At 40.0% G+C, this 25,961-nt stretch overlaps 1 protein-coding gene across 4 annotated transcripts in view; it reads right to left on the bottom strand.

The window, feature by feature from the left end:
* The window catches only part of LOC127945058 (arginine-glutamic acid dipeptide repeats protein), a 161,132-nt gene that overhangs the window by 60,510 nt on the left and 74,661 nt on the right, over positions 1 to 25,961 (bottom strand). For all 4 annotated transcript variants that reach the window (XM_052541584.1, XM_052541585.1, XM_052541586.1 and 1 more), the window contains 2 exons: positions 21,016 to 21,475; positions 7,034 to 7,104 (listed from right to left, as the gene is read on the bottom strand). In XM_052541584.1, the coding sequence (XP_052397544.1) occupies positions 7,034 to 7,104; positions 21,016 to 21,331 (387 nt within the window). In that variant the 5' untranslated portion in view covers positions 21,332 to 21,475. The remainder of the gene's footprint in view (positions 1 to 7,033; positions 7,105 to 21,015; positions 21,476 to 25,961) is intronic.

The following is a 25,961-nucleotide window of genomic DNA, read 5'->3' as shown; positions in this document are numbered from 1 at the left end:
TCAAGTTTAATAGTGAAAGAGATAGAAAACGCAAAGCCATCCCTGTCCACACAGCATCTCTTAATGACTGCAGGCTCCCTGATGTAAAGATGGCAGCGGCTGCCGCTCAGCTCAATAAATATTAACAAGAATTGGGACTGATGGCACTGCTCACTGATCCATAATTGCATTTCAAAATGCTGGAGCTTCTGGTGGGGGTGAGGAGGGGATCCTGATGGGGGAGTATGTGTGCATGGAAGCAGCTTTAGCAACTGATGAGGCAACCTACACACCTCCAGGCCGGATAAGGATTTCATCAGAGCTGCAGCGAGCATTTAACAGAGACACAGGCCATCATTATACTTTAAGAGACAGTTCACTCAAAAAATGTAATCCGTCATAAGTCAACATTTACTCACCCTCACATTGTTCAAAAACTGTGTGAATGTCCAGGTATTTTTTTTTTTTTGGCCATACAATGAATCCCTTTTCTGGACCCCATTGACCTTTAATGCATTAAAAAAAAACTTGAAAATGTGTTGCAGGAAAAAAAAAATCTCAGATTTTGAACAATATGAGGGCAAGCAAATAATGACTTCCATTTTAGGTGAACCATACCTTTAATGTAATTCAGCTTGTTCAATCTTTTTCCTATATGCATATTTCTATATTTCTCCAGACTCATTAACACTCATTTTTGTGGTGCGTGGGCATCCTTACGGGTTGGAGAAATATGCACAAGGGCATTGAGCCCACGCATATCTTCATAAACCCACTTTTATGATCATTCATGCGTGAATGCACATATATTTGCATCTTCTTGAAAGGGTTTTAATTAAGGCTTTGAGTCACTAACTTTTGAGGGTGCAGAGATGAGCACAAAAACCATCAGGAGTGAATTACACTGGGAGTTTATTTGCATCCCATGAACGCAGGATCCAATGCATTAGGGAAGGCTGGCAGTGGGCTTATCAAACACTCCAACCGCACACCCTAATCAACAATATACGCATTGCCAATAATCAATAGTTTTGTTAATTGCCATTTCCCAGCTAGTGCAGGAGCATGGGTCAATGCACAGCCAGTTCAGATTGCAGCATCCTTGCCATCCACTGAGCTATTGTTTCAAGTGAATCATTAAGTGTCTATGTATAGCTCGGCTTAAGAGGCAAACAGTGTGTGGAATAATGGGTCTGTAGCAAACTGACATAAAACTGGAGTTCACATTTTCAAATTTAATGGGTTACAGAAAATCTGTAAAATGGATTTTAAAATGGTATAACATGTTAAACAGAGCTGATAGTACTACAATAACTGAACATTAATCAAATGAGCTAAAAATAAACACGCAAAAGGTGGGTGATGTATGGAACTGTGAAAAATGGGGGTTCTAATGTTCCAGAATACTGTCAAGACTTCCCCAAATTCATCTCATACTCGCATGGTAAATAGAAAAATACTGGAAATTACTGACTCATTGTATGGACAAAAACACGATGAGAGATTTCAAAATATATATATATATATATATATATATATATATATATATATATATATATATATATATATATATATATATATATATATATATATATATATATATATATATATATATATATCTTATGTTCCACAAAAGTCAGTCAGTCTTGCACGTTTGAAACGACATGCAGGTGAGTAAATGACAAGCAAAAATTCTAAACTGTATTTAAGAAAGTCAGATGGGAACCCAGCAAAGAACATTTCTTCTTGCTGTGCATCATTGGAAATCATGAGTTCTTTTGATAATTGTATTGTACATCACACCTAATTAAATGTCCATAAGCACCAATACAGCGAGAAGAACAGTGCATTTCTGCCTGCGGCGGAGCCCCCAGAGGCGAGCAGCAATCACTCCATTAGAGGCAGCGCTGTGCTGCAGCTGAGCTGGCCAATATCAGCAAATTAGTTTAGCCACGAGGATGGGGGAAGGGTGCCACGGCAACACACCGACAACCACGTCAGTCATGAGGCATATGCAGCCGGCCCAAATTAACAGGAGGACCAAGTGAGGGAGGCAGGCAGAGACAAAGAGGGTAGAGCTGGAGACTGTGATTGACTCGAGGATAAAGGCTTCTGCTGTTTATGATCGATTCGGTGCTGAATTGTCTTTGTGTCTAAGCAACCCGAGAGAGATCTTTCTCTTCCTGTCTCACCTCTTCTCTTCAAAGCCAACAACGTCTCAAGGCTCTGTTTCCAGCCAATAGTGTGTCAACAAGACTCGCTGCATAGCTGCTTTTCCTATTAGCAACAGATACTTAACTGAATGTGTTACATTAATACAGCGTATGTCTTATGCACAGCACTAATGGGCTGAGGCCATAAAATAAACACACAGAGGCGGTCCACATCCTTGAAATCCGTATGCACTGCTGGCTTTTAGACACAAAACGGTGCTGGGCTAACAGTGGCCTATTACAACACCTGAGCTGAAGCAAAGCCCTGTGTTGTAGGAGACACAAGCACAGCTCCTTTCTACTTGAGAGAAAGACAGAAATCTTCAAAACTATGTAGCATTGAGTTTGAACACATTTTAAAAGAGAAATTAAATCGGACACTGGTATCATACATTTTGCACAAAAATATTATTCTGGTCCAGCTATCACAGTGACCACACTCCTTTTAAGCAATGTTAGATCTGGAAGTATTTTCCCCATTCATTTCTCTATATTTTACTTTTTATCTATACACTGAAAAGAGTTGTCCTTCTTAATACTTGTGGAAAATGATATTTCCTTTAATGAACAGTAAGTTTAATGAAACAGCCTTTTTGACAAATCTTTGCAACAACATAAATGTTTCAATAAACAAATGAGGCATGTGTGCGCGCAAACAAGCAAAAAAGTGAGCAATGCTCTTTAAACTGAAAGGTGGAGCTTGTGTGTGTAAGAATTGGCGAGATGAACAGAAGACATCAACTTGCTATATTCCCCACCCCCGTTTTCCACTGTTAATTATCTTTTAAACTGTCTTTATCACAGAAATGTTTACACAAGCTGAGGGGAGTTTGAAATAGTGTGACTGTGCACGCTCACAAACAAGGGTGGAGGCACCTGTCTTTGTATATCTTTGAGCTCGTTTAAGCAGGAAGCTCATACAGAATATCAATATAACTGATGGGGAAAAGGATGTCAATTAACGGTCTAATTTGACTGAGTAAAGCGCAGAAACATCTCTGTGTCAGTGTGAAGATCTGTGAATGTGTGTGCATCAACATACCAGCCATACACACCGGCCACCCGCACACACAAAAAGATCTCATCGCTCAAAGTGGGCAGAGGGATTGATTGCAGCATGCAGGCTTTCTCTGTGGTGCTAACTGGATTCCCAGGTCATTAAATAAAGTACACAGGGTGATGTTGTCCAACCCTTAAGACTAGAGGAGAACAATATTAATGAGGTTATTTTGCCCAAAGCAAGGCAATTTCCTCACCTCACGGCAGAAGAGGGTCGCTGAGAGAGAGGCTCAAGTGATGCTGCATGAAACAGAAGCTCTCAAAAGCACGCTAGCAAAATACGGCAGAATCCTGTCCTCCAGAGAGCCATGATCGTTATGCATGTAATGAATTCACTTTATTATGTAGAAACACTCTGTAAATCCACTAATGCTGGAACCTTTCCGATATCCTAATTTACCGTTATGGCCCACTATCCCGTTCTGCCCTACTCAATACAAGTGAATGAATCAAGCCAGCGTTAAAAGCTAAGAAAGGGTGAGAATACATACGAATGGACATCAATGGAGGGTGGGGGGATTGTGTAGTGGGGTCAGGGCAATTGACCTCAAGGTTTTTCCACCATTTCAAATGGACAGATGCTGGCTTCCCAATTAAAAAGAGAGAGCTGACAGCAGCATTTAGAGGTGAACATCTAGAGGTGAACATCTGAGCTGTAGCAGCAAACCCATTACACTCGTTTCAAATGAGCTGAACAATCCAACAGTTATGAAACACTCATATTCCATGTGTGCTAGATGAAAACTAGATGATTTGCGTTGCCTAAACAACTCGTTGACTCAATAGTTCTCAAAAAATGTATAAATAAAAATAATTAGAGCTGAAACAATTAATCGATTTAATCGATTAAAATCGATTATTAAAATAGTTGTCAACTAATTTAGACATTGATTAGTTGCTAAATAACTTATTTGCTGTAAGCGGCTCATTTCGTGGATATTTTAAATCTGCGGTGAACAAAGTGTGGCAGTAATGAGCCACCGGAGGTTTTACTCAGCCAGTACAGCAAGAAAAGTAGCGAATAGCCAATAGCTGGCCTCGTTTTATTTCACGTACTTCCTGAACTGCGTCTGCTGCATTCAGCGTGATGGCGGAGGCAGGAGGCAGTGGAGTAAGCTTGAGAAAGAAAAAGAAAAAAGCGGAAGATAAAACTAATCGAACAAAGTCATCCAAAGTGTGGGAGTACTTTGAGCCTTCAAAAAAGAAGAGTAACCTGTAAACTCTGCACTACTGAACTGTTTAAGTCTTGTATCTGTGCAGATTATCCAGTAGAATGTTGTTTGTAAATGTTTAGTCGTAAAAGCTAATAACATTGCTTTTTAACAGTTAACATTTAAAGCTTTACAAACATGTTCTGTGATCAGTTTGTCGTTTACCATGTCATAATTCAGTCTTACAGCCTAATTATGACTGAATGAGAGAGGTAAATGTTTAAATGTATTTGAAATGCACTTTTTCCCCCAAGTATTCACTGCTCTTTTTCACACAGCAGGTTTTTTGTACGCGTCCAATTTTTTTCTGGACAACCTTCTGATGGATTTTACTTTAAAATGTGTGTTCCATTCAGGTTTCATGCCACTGGCACTTTATTCGAAGGACTGTTTACAATTTCACAGCATAAGCTATAAAGCCGTTTCCCAGGTATAAGCTGTGTGTTTACAGGAAACAAATAAAATGCAACGTACTGCAGTTTTATTCTGTTTTACTCTTCTACTTCTTGAAAATATGTTCTGAAAGATTCCTTAATAAGCTTTGTTTTGGATGTTAAACTACTTTAGGAGCCCTAAGGACTGACATGGTGAAAACATTGTTTGAAATCTCCTTGTGAAATTTGCTAGAGTATGGGTCAGTGTATTGATTGCAGAAGAGTTCGACAAAGGATTACTAGCGCATAATAAAACACAACTCCAGGTGTATTTTTGATGAGGATATGACGATGCAAAATGGTTAAAATCTCTAAAAAGTCTATGTTGAATGATAAAGACCCTTTATTAATAATTTACTTGGGGGAAAATGGGCAAAACTAAAATATAAGCACATAAACCGTTTAATTGTAAAAATAATCGCCCTATAATTAAAATAATTATTTTTAGTTAAAAAAAGTGTTTTATCTATCTATCATATAAACATCACATGCACATACATTACATATACATAACATATATTTAATAAAACATCTTAAAATATTAGTTGCCTTCACTAATCGACTAGCCAACAACAAGGGACAGGGGAAGCTGCAGGTTGGAGTAATGGGTGTGGGAAAAGGTGGCATGCCGACAGGTGAATGCTACAACAGAAACTATCCCCTAACCACTTAGAAAGACCTTTATCCATGCCCCCTACCTTTTGGCACTCCCTGATCTTTCACCACACCCACTGCTCTAGCCTGCAGTTATTCCTACTTGAACAATTCGACAACTGACAGCTGACTCGATGTCCGTCATGACCCATGCCATGCATAAAAATTAGATGGCAAACGTCTATCCAGTCCACTTCACGGCCAACAATATTGGATGAGCATTGACCAAGTAGATGGATTAAGGTGGTACCAGATATAAAGGAAGGCAATTGAAGCCTTTTCTTCTCCTCTGATATTTACAGCCATCAGACATAGACCCCTAGATCTGCACTTAACATGAAGATAATCATGAACCATACTATATGTTATTCTTGGCAAGAGCAAGATTCTGCTGCCCTCAGCACTCTTTAAAGCAATCCGATTACAGGTTGCTTTGATGCCCGGGTTCTGGCATGCACTCCTTTCCTCTGCACATCTTTCTCCCTCATCCAACCAGCCCTGAACACCCCACCCCCTCCCCACTCCCATCAGCACCTTGGATGTTCAGTACCATTAACAAAGCCTCATGGGTCTTCCTCCACACACTCTATGGGGGCTGGGGGGAGGGGATTTGCTGAAGAACCTCTCGGCTAATTGTCTCCTGCTGAGGGGAAGTAGCCATCAGAAAAGCCATAATGTGCTTATTTGCTTGTGACATAACGTTATCTCAACATAGCATTGAATGTGGCACCCATGGAGAAAAAAACCTGCAGCTGTCTGTGGCTGCTGGAAGAAATAAATCAGGGAAATACATTGGCTTAATAAAGCAGACTGAATGCGAGATGGGGTTTTGCTCTCTGATCAACGTGTCCTTTGAAGATTCAAGCTTTTTAAGTAGCTGATTAATAATCTATATAAAAAGTGTCAACGAGGAGAGGATCAAGTGGCGAAAACTACAATCTGCAAAAGGAGTTTGTCTTTTGCTTTCTCTAACTTTTTTTTAATTGATCAATTAATGGCATGTAAAACAAAGCTGGCGCTACAACGTAAACGTGTGAGCAATACGAGGCTTTGTAGGGAATATCTGGTGCGTCGCTTCACACAAGCTAATTAAACTTGTAAATCTCAGTGTGTTGCAGGCTGACTTTCCTATAAGAGTAAAAAACACCAGCATTAAAAGTAGGAAAAGCCAACTGTCAGCACATTTCATTTCCAGAAAACACCCATAAGCCCGGTTAAACAAGCGTACAGGAAAATCTGAAGGTATGAAACTTAATTTCCAACACTGTAGCAACATTGCTCCTGGACATCAACTGCATTGCAACCTTGTTCTGATATGGATCCAGGCAATTACCCACATCAAACCCTTGTGTTTGATCCTGCTTTTGATGCATAGAATAAGATATTGAATGAAACACAATGGCAACACGGTTAAATAAGGGCTGTTGGAGAGCGAGCCCTGATTTGGACAAATGAATGAAAAGAAAAAGCCACGTCAACTCACCAGCTTGAAGTCCTGAATGCTACAGATGAAGTAGGGCGTGTTCGGCCGTCGGCTCTCTATATACACACAATCTGTGAAGAAGATAAACAAGAGTGTTACTATCATCATTTAGACTGTCAGATAGGATGATCTCAATTATCTTAATTTCTCAAACCTGCACAAAATCGGTTTCCCTTTGTAAAACACAACTGAAATGTGAGTAATAGGATTAAAGGGCTTTTGGACGCAGGACAGTCCACCCTTTCCAGAACAAACATCAAGGGGAGTCTGAGAAAGATGGTCAGTATTGTTCCAGCACAATTACTTGACGGCAGGGGTTTGTGTAGCAAAGGAAACATAATAAACGAACACAGGAGACGATGTGAAGCTGATATGAGGCAGAACGTATACTAAACTATGCAAAAATTACATAACTTTTCCTCCTCTGAAGTGAGGCTAAGCAGAGGGCCTCTGTGTTTAAATTAAATGTGACTGGTGGTATGGCCAGGTCATGAACCTTCATCTTCTTAACAAAAACATTCACACTGCACAGCCCTCCAAACAGGAGAAAGCAGCTTTAGCTAAGTAGACACACATACACGCACACATACTTCCTTCCTCTGCGGTCAATCTGCCAAACATTTGTAGAGTGCGGGGGATGAAAAGATCACCCTCTTGTTCCAACCGCTTCTCCGCGGAGAGACAATCTGAGGCGCTCTTGAAATGGAAAATACTTCAGTGCCGTGCTGCACCGACATCAAAATTATTGTGAGTTATGTGGGGGGGAACGATGTCTTTTGAAAGAAAGGGAGTGTTTAGAGTTGTTTGCTAGATAAGAATCTTACATACATGAATGATCCTCCAGTTTGAAGACAAGCATTCTTTGATAGTTCAAATGTGTTGCGAACACAAAGAGGGTTGTGCTCGGCTGCTTGGATCACCCTCCAAGGTGCCAGCCATTGCTCCATTCAAAACACTCATTACATTACACTGCTATTTCACACTACAAAACTATTTAACATCAGCACCCAAACCAGAATTTGTGTTACCAAGACCTGTGCCGTTCAGCTTGAGATGAGGTGACAGGGCTGCTGTGGTTTCAAGTCAACATAAATGTAAAGTAAATATGGACATTTATAGTGCCAAATTAATTCGTTCACATTATTCAACAATAAAAAAAAAAAGTATCTCCTTATAATCTTTCATCAAAATGCAAGAACTTGCACCGCCTCTTAAATGACTTTCCTTATTTGATGACATCACCTTTGGAAAGTCGGTCTATAAGATAATGTTAAGTCTGACTAAATTTTTGTTGGGACCTTCCACTTTTCACAATCCAATCAACTTCCAGGTCTTACCTTTCATTTTTTTCTTATTGTCTCGAAAGTTACTGCACAAAAGAAAAACGGCTGGCAAATGCCATTCCATGTTCGGTTTAACTGACAAAAAATTAAGGCCTAAAGGCCTAGGTGATTTTAGAGGGAGAGCAAGTTATTACATTCATTTTCTGATGAAATCACTATTAGATAATGTTAACTAATAACCAAGTAGCTATTTTGCATTCAAGTCTGACCAAATTCAGGTTGGATCATTTTCACGATTCAATCAACTCTCAAGGCTCACCTTTTTTATAATTCTCACTGAAAATAGTTTGTCAAAAAAGTTGCTACAAAAATAAATCTGATAACAAATGCCATTTCATGTTAACTTTGACCTAAATTTAAAAGCACAGATCAAAAAAGCATTCAGGCCTTAAAAATCATAAAAACTAGGGCTGGGCAAGTTAAAGTGTTATTATCGTGTTCACACATTAATGCCGACAATTATTTTAATCGCACGTTAATGCAGTTTTTTATTATGAAAATTCGTTGCTCACTAGCTCTAAATACAGATAGACAAATCATGGGTCAAATGGGGATGCTCCCGATAAAATTATATAGGCTAAGCAACAGCATTCACAAACCACTGTCTACTGTTATTTTTAACAGAAAAGACTGCAACAAGCTCGTAATCATGCCTTTATAAGTTGGAAATAGAAAGTTACCGATAGCATGTGAAGACCGCGAAGCAGCGCTCTCACTCAACACAGTGGAGTGAATCGTTTTGTTAACTTTGTGGTTTATTATTTTGAGTCATATATACACATCTCTCTCACAATATACTGCTTTACACATCTATCGCTTTTTGCAAGTCATTAAATAAAAAAATGCCTGTTATAATGTTATGACCGAGGCTCTGGAGTCTGAGCATAACTTGTTTTTCTATAACTATAAAATATTTTCTATAAAAATGTTATGGCAGTGACAAATAGCTTGTTTTATATTTAATTTAATTACATTAATGTTATAAGATGAGATTTAGGCTACAATAAATATGCAGTTTAATAATCTGATTACAAATTTTTATCGTTGCCCAGCACTAATAAAAACATCTAAAATCACTACCAAGGAAATGGCAAAAAGTGGCTTATCAGAAAACAGATTAAGAGTCATAACAGATTCCTGGATCCACGATTCATCCACACTTCCAGGCACGTAAACAAAGGTCATACTGCACGTTATAAAACCAGCTATGCATTAACAAGGGCAAGTTCACCATCGTGTCTTCAGCTCACTAAATCCATAAGCAACACCAGTGTGTGTTGATGAAGGGGGTCGAGCCTCGCAGTTACCCAGCAGCCATATCTGAACACACAGCTCCTGGAGTGTGGCACAAAAACACTCTCACACCACGGCGAGGATAGCAGCCTGTCCATGCCTGTGTGTGTGTGTGCCATTGCTTTAAACACAGATTTGGAGATGTTAGAAGTCTTAGTGACTCTAAAATTGCATGGAGATAAATGTTTATCTAAACGCTTCAGTATTCCAGGGATGAATTCACGTAGCATAGGCAGAGAAGGCTAAAAGCTTCTACTAACAAAGGAGAGTGACTCCGCTCCAGCCCTCTTAGTACACATCATGTTTTATTTATTTGTTTTGCCTGGTGCTGTTATTGATTCCGTTGCGTTTATCAATGCAGCAGGCAGAATAAAGATATTTAATAGGCTGAGCACAGTGTAAACCATTCGGGGTGGGGGGTGGGGTGTTAAAAATACAGAGGGGGCCATTTCGAGTTGGTTGCATGTGTGACAGGAAAGGATTGTTATCGGCACAGGGTTTTTCTAAGGCTGCGTTAGTGGGGTGGGCTGAGCTCTGCCTGTCAGTTTCTACCGGAGCTCACCCTCTCATTTACAAGATAATGTAAGTGAATATATCCATCAGCGCCATTACTGACCGTCTTCACCAGAGGGGGAGGGGAGGTTGGAGAACAAAAGAGACAAATCTCAATGAAATGAGATGACATGTTTCAGAACGTCCCAGGCGGTGTTGAGAGGGATTTACCTTTGAGAATTGGGGCTTATAGTCTCTTAACCCGGCTGGTAGATTCATTTAGAGGAAATGGATTCCCTACATAGTGAAAAAGAAATAGATATCCGTGCTGTGAGGCGTAAGGAAAATACAGAGGTACAAAGGTATGGTGTGTAATGCTTCCTGAGGTAAATTAAGCTGTAAATGTGACTTCAGCCAATTTCTAGGCAATAAAGCTAAAGGAAAATCAATATTTTGCAGTATTTATGCATTTCTCGCTCTCTCTCTGTATACACTCACCTAAAAGATTTATTAGGAACACCATACTAATACGGTGTTTGACCCCCTTTTGCATTCAGAACTGCCTTAATTCTACATAGCATTGATTCAACAAGGTGCTGAAATCATTCTTTAGAAATGTTGGCCCATATTGATAGGATAGCATCTTGAAGTTGATGGAGATTTGTGAGATGCACATCCAGGGCACGAAGCTCCCATTCCACCACATCCCAAAGATGCTCTATTGGGTTGAAACCTGGTGACTGTGGGGGCCATTTTAGTACAGTGAACTCATTGTCATGTTCAAGAAACCAATTTGAAATGATTCAAGCTTTGTGACATGGTGCATTATCCTGCTGGAAGTAGGCATCAGAGGATGGGTACATGGTGGTCATAAAGGGATGGACATGGTCAGAAACAATGCTCAGGTAGGCCGTGGCATTTAAACGATGCCCAATTGCCACTAAGGGGCCTGAAGTGTGCCAAGAAAACATCCCCCACACCATTACACCACCACCAGCAGCCTGCAAAGTGGTAACAAGGCATGATGCATCCATGTTCTCATTCTGTTTACGCCAAATTCTGACTCTATCATCTGAATGTCTCAACAGAAATCGAGACTCATCAGACCAGCCAACATTTTTCCAGTCTTCAACTGTTCAATTTTGGTGAGCTTGTGCAAATTGTAGCCTCTTTCCTATTTGTAGTGGAGATGAGTGGTACTCTGTGGGGTCTTCTGCTGTTGTAGCCCATCCGCCTCAAGGTTGTGCGTGTTGTGGCTTCACAAATGCTTTGCACCAACAACCATGCCACGCTCAAAATTGCTTAAATCACCTTTCTTCCCCATTCTGACATTCAGTTTGGAGTTCATGAGATTGTCTTGACCAGAACCACACCCCAAATGCATTGAAGCAACTGCCATGTGATTGGTTGATTAGATAATTGCATTTATGAGAAATTTAACAGGTGTTCCTAATAATCCTTTAGAGGTGTGTGTGTGTGTGTGTGTGTGTGTGTGTGTGTGTGTGTGTGTGTGTGCGTGTGTGTGTGTGTAAATATATATATATATACACGCGCACACACACACAGACACACACACACACACACACAGTACAGACCAAAAGTTTGCAAACATCTTCTCATTCAAAGAGTTTTCTTTATTTTCATGACTATGAAGTCACACTGAAGGCATCAAGGGCTATTTGACCAAGAAGGAGAGTGATGGGGTGCTGCGCCAGATGACCTGGCCTCCACAGTCAACGGACCTGAACCCAATCCAGATGGTTTAGGGGTGAGCTGGACCGCAGACAGAAGACAAAAGGGCCAACAAGTGCTAAGCATCTCTCGGGGAACTCCTTCAAGACTGTTGGAAGACCATTTCAGGTGACTCTTGAAGCTCATCAAGAGAATGCCAAGAGTGTGCAAAGCAGTTATCAAAGCAAAAGGTGGCTACTTTGAAGAACCTACAATATGACATATTTTCAGTTGTTTCACACTTTTTTGTTATGTTTATAATTCCATATAATTCCACGTGTGTTAATTCATAGTTTTGATGCCTTCAGTGTGAATCTACAATATAAAATTGGTGAGTGAAATCCAGTAATTTCAAACAGAATCTGTGTAATCGAGAATTTCATGTCAGGATGAGAGATTTTGCCTTGCAGATTTCGCACCGGTGTCAAATTGGACACAAAAAGCTGCTTAGTTTGGAATTGAATTGTATAATCTGTGCTTCACACAACACCACACTACTGAACCTTTATGTGACTGCACTGTTACACTGCATTTGCCTTTTGAGTTTAAATCAGAGATGTAATTAATTGCATTTTTTGTCATCTTCTAATGCAATAAGATATGAAATGTTGGCTACATAAAAAAGCAACTGTAATATGCGACTAAAAACACTGCTTATATTCGAGTCTAGATGAACAAAGTCTGCAAAAACTAGAAATGTAGGTTTAAAACAATCCAAAGGTTTTTCCCACTCATCTGAGAAACTCACTTACAAATAAAAGGTCCTCAGGAAATAAACTGCGTTTAATTTTTTACAATAATGATGGTGCTTGTTGACAGTGGAGAGGCTGTAATTTACGCTGTACTCTTTGAAAGCGGACCTTTAAGACTCCAATCTGTTCAGCTGCTTTCCAGCCATTTTGTGCTCTTAGAGAAGCCCCTCTCCATCAGAGACTGAGCAGGCAGAGAAAAAAAGGAAAGAGACTGAGAGAAGAAGAGAGCGAGAGAGGCATCTGGGGGAGGGGTGTATGGGATTTGAGGGGATGTGTGCTGTTCTAGGGGCTTTGTGGCCTCCCAAATGCCTCCCACAGGCCACAGCTATCTCTCTCTCAGTCTCTTTACTGGACTCTCTCGTTCTCTCTTTAGTGGCCTGAGGAGAACAGAAGGGTGGGGGCTTTGCAAACAGCAGATCCATTATCGACCACTCTGCTGGAGCAGCCTGGCCTCATCCTTAGATTGAGATTTATTGAGGTGAAGAAATAGCCCATCACACGCAGAGATGCCCTCACACATACAACGACAAAACACCCGAGCGGATGTTGGAAGTTGATCTGCTTGCAGCTAATATTTCTTAATGTATTGTCACTCATCACTTAGCAACATGAATATTCATGTGGAAAGGGAAGAGGGGTAGCACTCATTCAGTCCTCCTCCGCCGAAGCTTATTGTTCACTTAGCCATTCTTCTAAAGTTGTGAAGCGTGGCTAATTTAAAACACACCTTTACCAATGAAAGAGGCCTTCCCTGCTTTCCGTGTCAATCCAGTTGCTGTTTTAATCCACTCTGCCTCCAAGGAGGAACGCTGTGACACAAAAAAGCTAAAGCAAAAATTTAATATTTCACAGGCTCCCAGCTGTTTACTTTAAGAGAGGGACAGTGTTACTGTTGAGAAAAGCCTTTGGCTAGGAGACTTCTTGGCTCAGCGCATCATTGTAAATGCATCATTGCCTACGGCGAGCAACGGTCGGGCTAGTTTGTTTGGTGTTTCACTCGTCGGCTCTTGTCGGGCTCACATCGGTGGCAGTTTACCCGATTCAACATGCTGAATCGACCTCAGAGATTGGATGTTCAGTTTAATGAACGAGTCAGTGCCTGAGAATTAAAGCAAAAGTGATGAGGACAAGCATGTGAATGAAGCCGGTAAAGAGAAGGCTGTTTAAATGTTACGTAATCTTTCCCACTCATAATACGCTAATGTTTTTAGAACAACGTGAGCTGCTTTAAATGATTGAAGTTATCAATGTTATTGAAATTCCAAAAGGTAAGCAAGCACTGCTTTGTCCACATAGACTTGCAGTACACATGCTAACCGCTAGTTTGCAGTGTCCAAGGTCATGTGGCTGGTGTGACCCGCAGTACCACAAAAAAAGTTTAAGAAGATTCAGCTCTTTGGAGAAGCATTAAAGCCGTGATGGCAGCAATATCAAATAATTATCAAAATATCAAAATCATTCGATCATTATTTAAAACTACAAAAGGAGACAACAACGGAAACAGGAGAAGATGGAATTCTTTCCTTCTCCACAAGGACATGTGCCACAGCATATCAATGCTTTTTGTAGAGTACAACTACTTATATATAAAAACAATAAGACACTTGTTTTTCCTTTGTTTTATTTTAGATGAGAAAGTGTTACATTAAAATATATTAAAGTGCACAAACGCACAAAACTCAAGTAAATACAGAGGGAGGTGTTCTAGCAGACCAATCACAGAGCTTGCGGTCTGCATAGATTTGACAGGGTTTTAGATTTTGGAGGGGTGCACAAAGGCTACGGCGTAAGGGAGTGCGTCTATGTGTAGGCTACAGTGTAGGTCCAAAACAGAAGTATAAATCAGCCTTTAGTTTGAGTCGGCTGTAATCTGTGCAGTGTGAAGCGAGGCGACAACAACGCCGGCTTTCGTTGCTGCTAGTTCTTTGAAGTAGGCTTGGTGTGTCCTTGCCTTTAAAGCAGACTGTGGTCATCCATCAACATGCTTATCTTGACATTAAAGTAGCCAGAGGAATGCAATAACTAAACAATAGGGGGTTCAGACCAGGTGCTGACTTCACACTCCACATGTCGCATTCACAGCCCTCTCTTCCTACATGACCAACAAGCGACAAATCTTCAACCTGCACTGCTAATGTCACATCATACTGGGAAGTGCTTCAGCACAGGTGCTTCAGCTGGCACCAATGCCCCGTGTCAGGAGGAACATGCCGTTCTTAACCCCGCTCATCCAACTTACACTGCTGCTCATTTCCTTCGCCTTGAGACCTGCAGCTTCAAACATACACACACACTTATTCTGCTCTCCACTCATATGTCAAGCTTGCAAATTTTTGCCTCTTCTCATAGCAAGAGATTAATACCTCCGGTCTGAATTAGATCAAACCTTGTGCGGCTGTGCCCTCAGAGTAGCAGGCAGAAAAAAGCTGACTCCCTCTGGGCCGGAAACAGAAGCCGTTTGACGAGTGTGGTACACTTAGTCTGTAGCAGCTTTTTAATTTGTAATTGGCAGGTGGTTCGATTTCTCAAAAGACTTTACAGTCTCTCCGTCATACAATGCTACACAAAGGGAAATTTCAGAACAGATCAGGTTCTTTTATTTCCAGCTATCGGCTTGGTAGGGATTTCTCTGCACACTGTTTGAAACATTGTGAAGGAAGAATTTTGGTGACACTTTAAGCCTTTTATTTTGGGAAGAATAAAACTTAAATGGGGGGTAAAAATAAGAAACAAACAAATGCATCTAAAACCATGACCATTTGTATATCTTTACCTAAGTGCATTTTGTTTCACACTGCCACGAAACTGATTTAGCTAATCATTCATTTTCATGCAGAACTATTAAAAATGCACAAAAACACAACACTCATTGGAAAGATCAGATATAGGGACAAGCAGATATTTAAATTGTTGCTGATACAGCAAGTCACTTTTTCCATGTTATGCAGATAGATAATGAATAGAGATTAAAGTTTTAGAAAAAGAAATGCTACATGAGTGTAAAATGTGTCCCTTTTAATTGAAGGCAGTTAATAATTTGATTTAGACAGCAAAGCTACTGTTGTCCCCTTCGAGACGTGGACCTGAGGGTCTCCTTGTCACCTGCTCTGCCGCCTCTTGCTTTTCATCCCCCATCTCTCTTTCGGTCCGTCTAAATCTTGAGACAGACAAGTGGAAGACATGCATGGAAAAGTTGTCTCTCGATATGGCGTGATACTGTTGTTGTCTCTTCAGAAGAGCAACAGGGAGATGAAGACTGCTGCTTGATGACTCACTCAGGTGGTCAAATGCTGCTAGTCTCACCTCACTGAATAATACATGACTCAAAGCCAAGAGACAGTTTGGTTTCTCCCCTCTGACAACAAATGGAGGAGGAAGAGGAGAAGTTTATTTCGGCAATGACCTGCTTGCTCTTTGCGAAGGTGGTGCATGTCCATTTTCACCCCGCCAAATCTATTGTGCTCATTCTTGACTGTGATCCAGGGAAAGATCTGAAGATATACTTGCCTATTCTTGTTTCTATAACCTCCCTCTACTGTATCCACCGACAAACATGAAATGTACAACGAGGTGCTAATAAGGCAAAAATGCGAGCAGACAAAGAACCAGTCTTAAACTGACGTTAGCGAGCTGACAAGGAATCCAAACAGCTCTGTGTGGAGGTGAGGACAACATGTTCAAGCTCCGGTGGAGATCTCAGCCTTACGGAAAAGACTGCAATCTTTGGGTGTCTCAGTAATTAGGTGAGAGCTGTCCAGACACCCACAGGCAGCCAGGAGATAGAGGAATAGAGGACTTCTTCAGGGACCAACTCATTTAAAAACTTTCATGCCTTTCATAAATTCAACATCTAGACCTCCACCCTCAATCATAACCCAAACCATAAGCTCCATTCCAAAACACAGTGTGCTGATTTGTCATCTACTCCCTACACTGCCTGCAGCCTAAGAAAACTCACGAGTGAGTGAACTGGAATGCTTTAGAGACACAGCAACTGCACATTTTTGTACCTGACAACAATGCATTCTTGGATTGCCTTAGACATTGGTTAAGGAAGAGCCAATACCATACTTCCTTATAATTTACTGAAAATAAATAATACAGTTAATGATATAATTAATAATAATTAGAAATAAAATGTTGGTAAAATTATTTCTAGTTTATAATTTTTTTAATTTATTATTACTATTTTATTGTTATCAATACAAAATGCAAGTTTAAATATTTTGTTTTAAAGTGTGAAAAAATGTAACTTACATTAATAACCATGTAATAATAATAATAATGATGATTATGATGATAATGAATAGTGAAAGTACATTTAACTTCTAAAGATTAACCTGTGAGCCTTAGATGACAAAAAGGTGTATATATATATATATATATATATATATATATATATATATATATATATATATACATATGCATACATATATATATATATACACATATATGTGTGTGTGTGTGTGCGTATATATATATATACACATATATGTGTGTGTGTGTGTGCGTATATATATATATATTTATGTATCAGGTCAGGCAAGTTAAGTTCTCTTTCATTGGGCCCTTCACAAAATCCACTTATCGCGGACAAGCGTTAATGTCGAGCCGTGGGTGTGTGTGTGTGTGTGTGTGTATGTGTGTGTGTGTGTATATCACCTAATAACACATAGGGTACTAATTATTGGAGCAAATAATCATGTCTGTATCCTTTTGGAACTGTGTCAAAATTGCATCTATGCTGCCTTAAAAACTTAAAATGTTCTCTAGCTAGGCAGTCTGCTAGGTCTAGTAAGGGCTCTATAATGCGCACCATGAAGCCCACCCCAAACCCTCAGCAGAGCCCACTGTGGACATTCACCTCTCTTTATTGTCAGCATTGTCATCACACGGGTGGGAGTGGTACTTATCCAGGCAATCCCGCTTGATGAGCTCTCCATTTTAAAAGCCAAATGGCAGCCAGGGAGACAAATTGCCGTCACAGTACAAGGACATTGGTGCGACTGGTGGTGTTGTAAAGACGGACTGCAAACAGCCACGGCCAGCTCGCAGAGGCCTGAGTATTGATCTCATGTGTGTATAATCTCCCGGCTGGATCCATAAGCTGCCTTTGTGTAGCGAATATCCGCAAAGCTACAGGGAGCCTGGACACGAGAACGCCACTCAAAGGCCTGATCGATTCAGCTGCTTTACTCTTCCTTCCATCTGAGCAGCCCTGCCTGCAATACAAATGCCTCTATATCTCTCCCTCCCCATCCATATCACAATCTGCCCAATCTTCTTTTCTATTCCTTCCTTCCTACCTTACTCAAGCTCATTCCATTTCTCCAACGACAAGACTATGTGCCTTATTTGCTTATTTCAGACAACCTAATAAATGCATGCTAAGCTTGCTATAAAAACGTTATCAGGCAAAAAAGAATGAGGGTGATCTCCATGTTGGCTTTCAATATTACGTCCTCTTATCTAGTGCCTTAAGTGCACACAGCCGACTCTCTCGAGTCACAAAAGCAATTATTGTCTTGTTTCAGTTCTCTACTTTGATTACACTTTCTTTTTTCCATTGGCCTCTCGCCGTTTTTAATACCCACTCCAAGGGTGGCCGGTTTTACATACTGTGTGTCACTAGACAAATATAAAAGGATTTAACATTTAGTAGAGTTAAATCCAGCACAGGCTTTGTATCTACTTAAGCCTTCCAAATCAAATCTGATTGCAATAAGGCTGCAGTGACTGACCGCAAACTAAATGCATGCACATATGCCTAGACCCAGAAATTTACATGAAATAAAGCTGAAATTTTGAGTGTTTCAAAGTGAAGCACATCTTTAACATATATGAAAAGCACCTTTTACATGATGTGGTGTTTTCAGTGTTTCAGAGTGGCCTGGTACACAGATTTGTTTTTTTAATTTACTGTAAAAAAATAATTTTTTTTATATTTTAATTTAGTAACAACAACAAATGTATATAAATGAATAATGTAAATGTTTATTTTTCTATATTATAAATAATAATATAGTTTTAATTTTATACTTTTAGTTTTACATTTTTGTCCAAAAATTAAGACTGGGTGTAGCACTTTACTAGGAAAGGCAATTTGTGAAGATTCATCAAAGATGACATATCATGAAAATCAGACTTTTCTATAATCAGGTCCCCGGTGCAGCCAAACAAGGAATTGTGTAAAAGTTTAACCCAGTAACTTTGCTTTTATAAGCCTTTTTTAGCAAGCGTCTGAAAATCGAGAGCGTCTGATTTCGCTCACCAAGTGACATTGTAAAGAGATCTCGTTATTATATTACCACCCCTTAATCTGTAAGCTTCAACCCAGAACGCTGTCATTTTGATTTCACAAGCGACAATGGTCTCCCAGTTCTAATGCCATGGCAAAAGTTTGAGCAAAATATGCTAACTGTTCTGTCTTTGGCTGCACAGACGAGCACAGAACAATGTTTAGAGTCCCGACCTCAGAGGAGTCAAGAGAGCAGTGGATTTATTGATTTATTTACTGAATATTCCTACTACCACACAGATCTAAAATAAACATGCAATCTATTTCCCAGCTGTTTACCTTCACAGACATAACCAACCGTTTTTGTAACTTGTGTTTAAAAATGCAAACATGTGTGTGAATGAGAACTTCGTTTAGTACTCCCATGCCTTATGACAGTCACTTTCTATACGTGTGCAGTCAGAAAACCATATATCAGAAGTTTAAACTAATATGATTTAAAACACATGATTGAACAGCTGTTTCTGCTTCCACTTAAAATAGGCGTTTTCAAAATGATATAATAAATGATCTGTAGGGTATTTTGATCTGAAATTTCACAGATACATTCTGGAGACACCAGAGACTTATATTACATATTTTAAAAAGGGGCATAATATAATATTACAACTCACTTCTTCTGGATATTTAGGTAGATTGGGGGGGGGGGGGGGGGTAACTTCCCTTCAAAAACAAATGTAATCCACTGTGTCTTCAGCAACTCACTCAGGGCGGGTCTAAGGTAAGACGCCAGTCCAATCTGTGTTGACACACTAGTGTCAATCAAACACTCTCGGGCGGGGCCTGTCTGTGTGACATCACACTTGACAGGCATCTGAGATGGGCTTGATTTGAGAAAAGGGAAATGATTTAACGACATAAAAATGTAAATAAAAACACTGAGTGGATCTTTATCATTATAGGGTTTTTGTGTACACATAATGCCAACACACATTTCTAACTGTTTTAAAAGCTTGTAAAAGTGCATGTAACATCCGATGATCACTTTAATTCCACCACAACAGATGATGTTTTTCATTTTCGAGATCTAAGGATTAAGACATTTTCCTTCCCTTTTTTTCCTTAATCAAAAGGCGCTTCAAAGCAGCCATCTTCAAAACATGGTGACATCCCTTTCTATTCTCCACTGCAGCACTGACAAAATCAACTTCCATGCCTCAGACATGTGATTCAATTCAGCCTTATCTAAAACAGAGCAGAAGTACTCTCCAAAACAGAGCAGGGAAGGGGTCTGCTGGGTTATTACCAAAAGAGAGCTTCAGCAACTGTTTTCAAGGACCTTCAGCAGATAATGCATCCAAGCCGATTCCACTGGGCCAACGGCTGGAGGAAGAGGAGGAGGGGGGAAAACGCCATGCCATTCCCTCCTGAGCAAACACATCTCTAAGCAGAAGACACGGAGGGAAAAGACGTGATTGGAAACTACACATCGGCTATAATCTGATGTCTTCACATTAAATACCTAAGCATACTGCTTGACCTTTCTGTTGCTGCTAAATAAATGAAAGACACAGAGAGGATGATTTAGGACTACGGCAGCTGCGCTACGCAGCCGTGCCTTGGCCTCCGCCGGAGTGTTGACATTTCCCCCCAGCCTCATGTACAACCAATTTCTAAACAGCAGGTGAAAGAGAGGCCATGTTTACAGCACAGGAAAAGGTTATTGCTCTGGTCTAGGCTCAATCTCAGCGCCTAATAAAGATCTAATGTGGACCATTTCACTTTTTTTGCCACTCAATGAAAACTATAAAGAAAAACAAGAATCTTGTGTGCGCTTTGGTGAGCAAAGTGTGAAAAATATGATGGTTTCAAATATCATCACACGGATTCCTTCCGCATTTTCATCAAGGAGCAGTGAATTTATTTAGTCAAGCAAAGCAGCCAATGAAAATGCATTTCTTCTCATCCAAGTTGTGGATGCAATGACATGTTTATGCTAAGCTGAAAGCACCATTTTCAGCAAAGCTAACAAGATATTGCCAAATACATACTTGCTGTCCAAACAGCATGCTTATGACAACCGGCTCAAATTCCTCCAGAGTCAGACAAAATGATTGTACAACCGAAACTCACCGCCAGCTCTGTAAACAATATCGTCCTCCGTAATGAAGGAAGTGATCTCGCCATTTTCTGTTCGCTCATAGCGCGACTTCTTCTTGGGCAGCTTTTTCTTGCCCTTTTTGGAGGCATCCTCGGCGGTGGTAGCCCCAGGCGTCTCATTGCCATCGTCTTCACTGTGTTCACTCTCTGCATAGTTCTTAGCCCCGCCCTCTAGCGTGCAACTGCGCCGAGGCCGCGAGCTCTCACTTTCACGGTTTTTGTCACGCTTTTCGCGGTCTCTGTCCCGGTCGCGCTCCCTCTCCTTGTCTTTCTCTTTGTCGGCAGTCATGATTCGCCACGTGCCTTCTTCTGTCCTCTCACGGCTGGGCCTCCGTGAAAGGTAGACTGTGAGCCTGGGCTTCAGTCTTCTGAATTTACCAATCAAATCCAGGGAAAATTTGGCCACACCAACAACCCCAGGGTTTCAGAAGAGCTGAAGGAAGAAAAAATAAAAACATTGTTAGAGGGGTCAATTAACGGGCACACTATCTATATATATGCTTGTCAATTTTGTTTGTAGAATGACCTTTGATTCATCATACAATTAAAAATCATCAAGATTTTTCAAGACTTAAAAGTAAAATGTCATGTGGTGCAACTCTACCAAAACTATGAATTAGTAATAAAATTAAAAATAAAACTTGCAGTGAGATATTTGTAAAACCAAGGGCCTGACGATACTCATGCAATATGTTTAATCAATCACAGCCAGCGAACAAAGGAAGATCAACCGGCGGTCTTCTCCACAGCAGCAATGCACATCCTCAGGAGAGCTCTGAGCACAGCTATATCAAAAGAGCACAAACTTCAAGCTGCCAGCTCTATTTCCCAGCTCAATTTCGCCTGGCGATGAAAAGCACCACCATGTTTCCCGGCACAGTGACCTAAACAGGATTCCCCACTGCATTATCAAATAGGCTCAGCTGCACGTTTTACAGGGTATTAGGCTTATACAGACTTTTGCACAACTAGCCAGTTCATGCTATTGAGAATTCCTTACAAGCAATATGTTAGACTGGAATAAGACCCAGCGCTCCCTCCAGGCCGCAGTGTTTGTTGGCTGTGCATGCTGGTCAGCCTAACTACAGCCTGGCCAGAGGCGGCCCTACCTCAGCTAGCACAGCGATCACCCGTGGAAATCAGAACAGACAGGCATGGAGAAGAAAACCTGGCAGAAGACTCAGAAAACAGCTTTGGATCAAATCCTGTTTTTACAAAGCTTGCTGCTACTTGCCTCTTTTGAGCCAACATTCATAAAAATAAAGATCAATCTTTCATTGGCAAAAAAGCGTGAAGCGGAAAAAAACAAAACGCGACCACCAATATGAATGCATGAAACGGCTGCATAAAAATGAAGTGAACTTGAAAGGGTTTGCACTGCTTCCCACCCTTCAGATAAACGGGAAAGTAAAGATTACAGCCTCTGGTGCAGCTAAACCTGACAACTGCCAAAAAGCTACAGCGAGTGAATTTGGAAATGTGAGGAGCCTGCGGGAGTACAGCAACAGGACAGAATTGGGCTGTTTGTCAGTGTGAGAGGTGTTTATAGAGCAGGTATATAAATGAAAAGAAATGGCTTATGACAGGCACACTGGTGTAGCTGACAAGCAGTGCTGTCAATGGCAGCCTGTCATCTTGAGTATAAGGCAACTGACGGGGCAGCTGCTCTCCTCATCAACCCCCAACACTACAGACTGATTACAGGCCAGATTAATCACCTTATGATGTTACTGCACTGACCACCAGTCTGAACACACAAAAACACACACTCACGCACTAATCATAAATGTTTCCATATACAGTGTTTTTCGTCATTTTGTGTGTGTTTTTCCTCAAGTCACTTTGAATCATGGCAAACCTATGTATTTTCAAACTTGACTAGTCGGTGGGTTGTTAAAATTACTTTTATTATTAAGCCAGTTCTGAGTTCATCAGGCACAGATCGGACATGTTTCATGATTTTGGTGTTAAAATGACAGCTATCAGGAGAGCAAGACAATCAAACAGAATGCAGGGGCCAAGGTGCATTTCACAATTTTTTGCTTACAAATATCACACATACCTGACACAACGTTAAAAAGCATCCAAAGAAAGTTGTGAAGGTTTTACCATGCAAAAAGTAAAAACAAACAAGATGCAAACTAAACATAAAAATAATTTTAAAAAAATAATCAAGAAACAATGTCAATCTCATTAATAAATTGTTACATGAGAAAAGACGTCAAAATAGTTGTCAAAACAGCAGAACATACAGTAAAAACAAATATGAGAATATTGTGAAACAATCGCAAAAAACATGGAATAAATGTCTGAGAAGGTTTTACCATGCAAACAGCTAAAGCACAGTGTAAACACTAATTTATGCACCACTGCTAAAGATGTTAAATAAATAAAAATAATCTAGACAAACTAGTCAGTCTCATTAATAAATTGTTGAATAATGTGAAAAAAATATCACAAGATTTCAAAACAGATTTAAATTGCAGTACATAGTATACAATACTATTTATAAAAATTTTAACAAATGTGAACATAATGCAAAATATATAAAGAGTAAAATAAAAAAAATAAAAACAATATACAAAAAAATTAAAATAAAAAACACCACCACAAGGACTACAGTGGAAAAAGGTCAAGAAAAAAAATGGCTTTATTTGGTGGAAGCATCTTGACACTATTTGGCAAAAGAAAATACTTCCATTACAATGTGTCATGACAACTCTTATTGCATCAACTCCATGAAACGACTACTATACAACCGTGTCTGCATCTGATGAATAACTTACAACTGCAGAAAGGTCAGCAATCCACACCTTCTCACGTGTAAAGAGCATCTTATTTATACCAACAGGAGCATAAGCAACCAGTGAAAAGCAGCAGCTGCAGAGAGGCTCACAGCACGACTAGCAACAATGCAGCGGTTCATGTGACGTCTGAATGGTGACCAGGACCAATTAAGCAATGGCGAGTACTCCCCTCAACAGTACCCACAGATGAATAACGCGCTGTGGGGCAGGTGAGGCTTGAAGCCATTACACATCAATCACCAGAGCAGGACCTTTTGAAAGATACCAGCTGTCTTAATGGAAAAGGGAGGGAGAAAAATCAGCCATTTGTAAAAGCCAGTGGAGAAAAAAAAAAGCTTCAGGGGTCCCAGCCAACAGCACCTATTTTACCATTTCCATTACTGCAATGAAGTCAAGGGGTGTGAGCCAGAAGGTTTTAAATAAAAATACATTTCTCCTTCAGAGCAGCGGATAAATTAGACCTTCTCACCCCTCCAACCACACTGTTGCTCTCCCACTATTAACACATCACCTCACAATGGGAACGCAGCAGGGCTCTATTACAAAACACACTCCTTTCTCAACATTACTCTTTCATGCTGCATGATTTATTCATCCTAAATCACTCTCCTATTTTGCCAATAGGCCATGCATTCATCTCTGATTTGAGGTGAAGGCCAATAAAGGGTCAGGCTAACACAAATGCTATTTCCCCCAAAAAACTGAACTGCCAGGTGCTTCGTTTGCAAATAGAGTTGCAGATTGTTTTGGATAAGTAAAGTCAACGAGTAGATGACACCGACCTAGCAAGTGGCACGCTGGTGTGTACATTTTTGGTGATCCCTAAACAGTGTTTTCAATCTATGCATTATGAAACGCAGACGTTTGTTTGACAAGGATTACAATGACTTTAGAAGGAAGTATTGAAATACATGTTTCGGAGAGTGAGATTAGCCTTGGATCATATCAAACAAAACATTATCTGTAATAAGAGTAACTGCGATTTATCAGACAAACGTCTCGTTCGAGGCTCATCCAAGAGAGTTACTCTGAAAACAGCCTTGTTGAAATCAATCTATTTTGACAGAGTGCCAAAGAGGAAAGCTCGATAAATAAACAAATAAACAGACAGACATCAAAGCAGCACTCCAACATCAACAAAAAAACAACATCACTAAAACTTGGTGGTGAGTTATCAAAGAGATTTCGGTTACTGCTAATGAAAGCATAACACAGACTCTGTATTGTGTGAAGTTAAGACTCACAGCTGTTCAATTCCAATAGTTTCAAATAACCCATGATTTAACTGAAATAAGGGAACAAATTAATAAATCGAACAAACTCCTAATTCATGAAATCTTAATTTCCCTTCCCATGTTTACCACACACAGTAAGAGATATGAGTAAAAGTGACATAATAAAATAACAAAGCCACATTAATGAAGGCTATATCTCGAACGACATCCAGAGCCATTGCCACGATCTAACATTTTCCTAACCCTGAGAAAAAGTTTTTTTTTTTTTTTTTCCTGTCCCAGCTGTTTCGATCCTGCCGGAGCCTGGAGCACACGTATATTCTAGCGATTTAAACTTACACCGCAGTCTGTTGATTATCAAAATAAAATACAATCAACTAAACATTTAAAAGGTTACACCGGTCAGTTTTAATAGACAGTAGTATAATGGTCCTCTATGCTGTTCCAAGGACGTTTTTGCTCATATGAAGAGTATCATCTTTTCAGTCTATGTGCGAATGTGTAAGTAGTTTACATTATAAATAATAGTTTAACATTCAAATACATTGCAAATATGGAAACATTTGGATTTGTGCCGAATGAGACATGAGCAGTAACCTCCAAATAAATCTAGCTTAAGCCTCTCGCTCGTCCTCATCTGCACCCACGCGCTGTCATGATCTAATGCACTGTATGTCGGATTGATAAAAAATAGGTACCAGAACACAAAAATTCTAAATCAGAATCTAATTCAGCAAAAATTCAGAATCCAGAAGGATCAAATTAATGAGAGCAAAAGTGTTTTGCTGCAGCAGCGCCGATGGATGCAGTTCACTTAATGCACAGCCACACGCGCGCCACAGTTACGTTTGGGATCGTTTTATTTTAAATGCCATAA

This window comes from Carassius gibelio, chromosome A23 (assembly GCF_023724105.1).
Source record: "Carassius gibelio isolate Cgi1373 ecotype wild population from Czech Republic chromosome A23, carGib1.2-hapl.c, whole genome shotgun sequence".
Lineage (NCBI taxonomy): Eukaryota > Metazoa > Chordata > Actinopteri > Cypriniformes > Cyprinidae > Carassius > Carassius gibelio.
The sequence above is the reverse complement of the archived record's forward strand: the minus strand, read 5'-3'. Positions and strand labels throughout refer to the sequence as shown.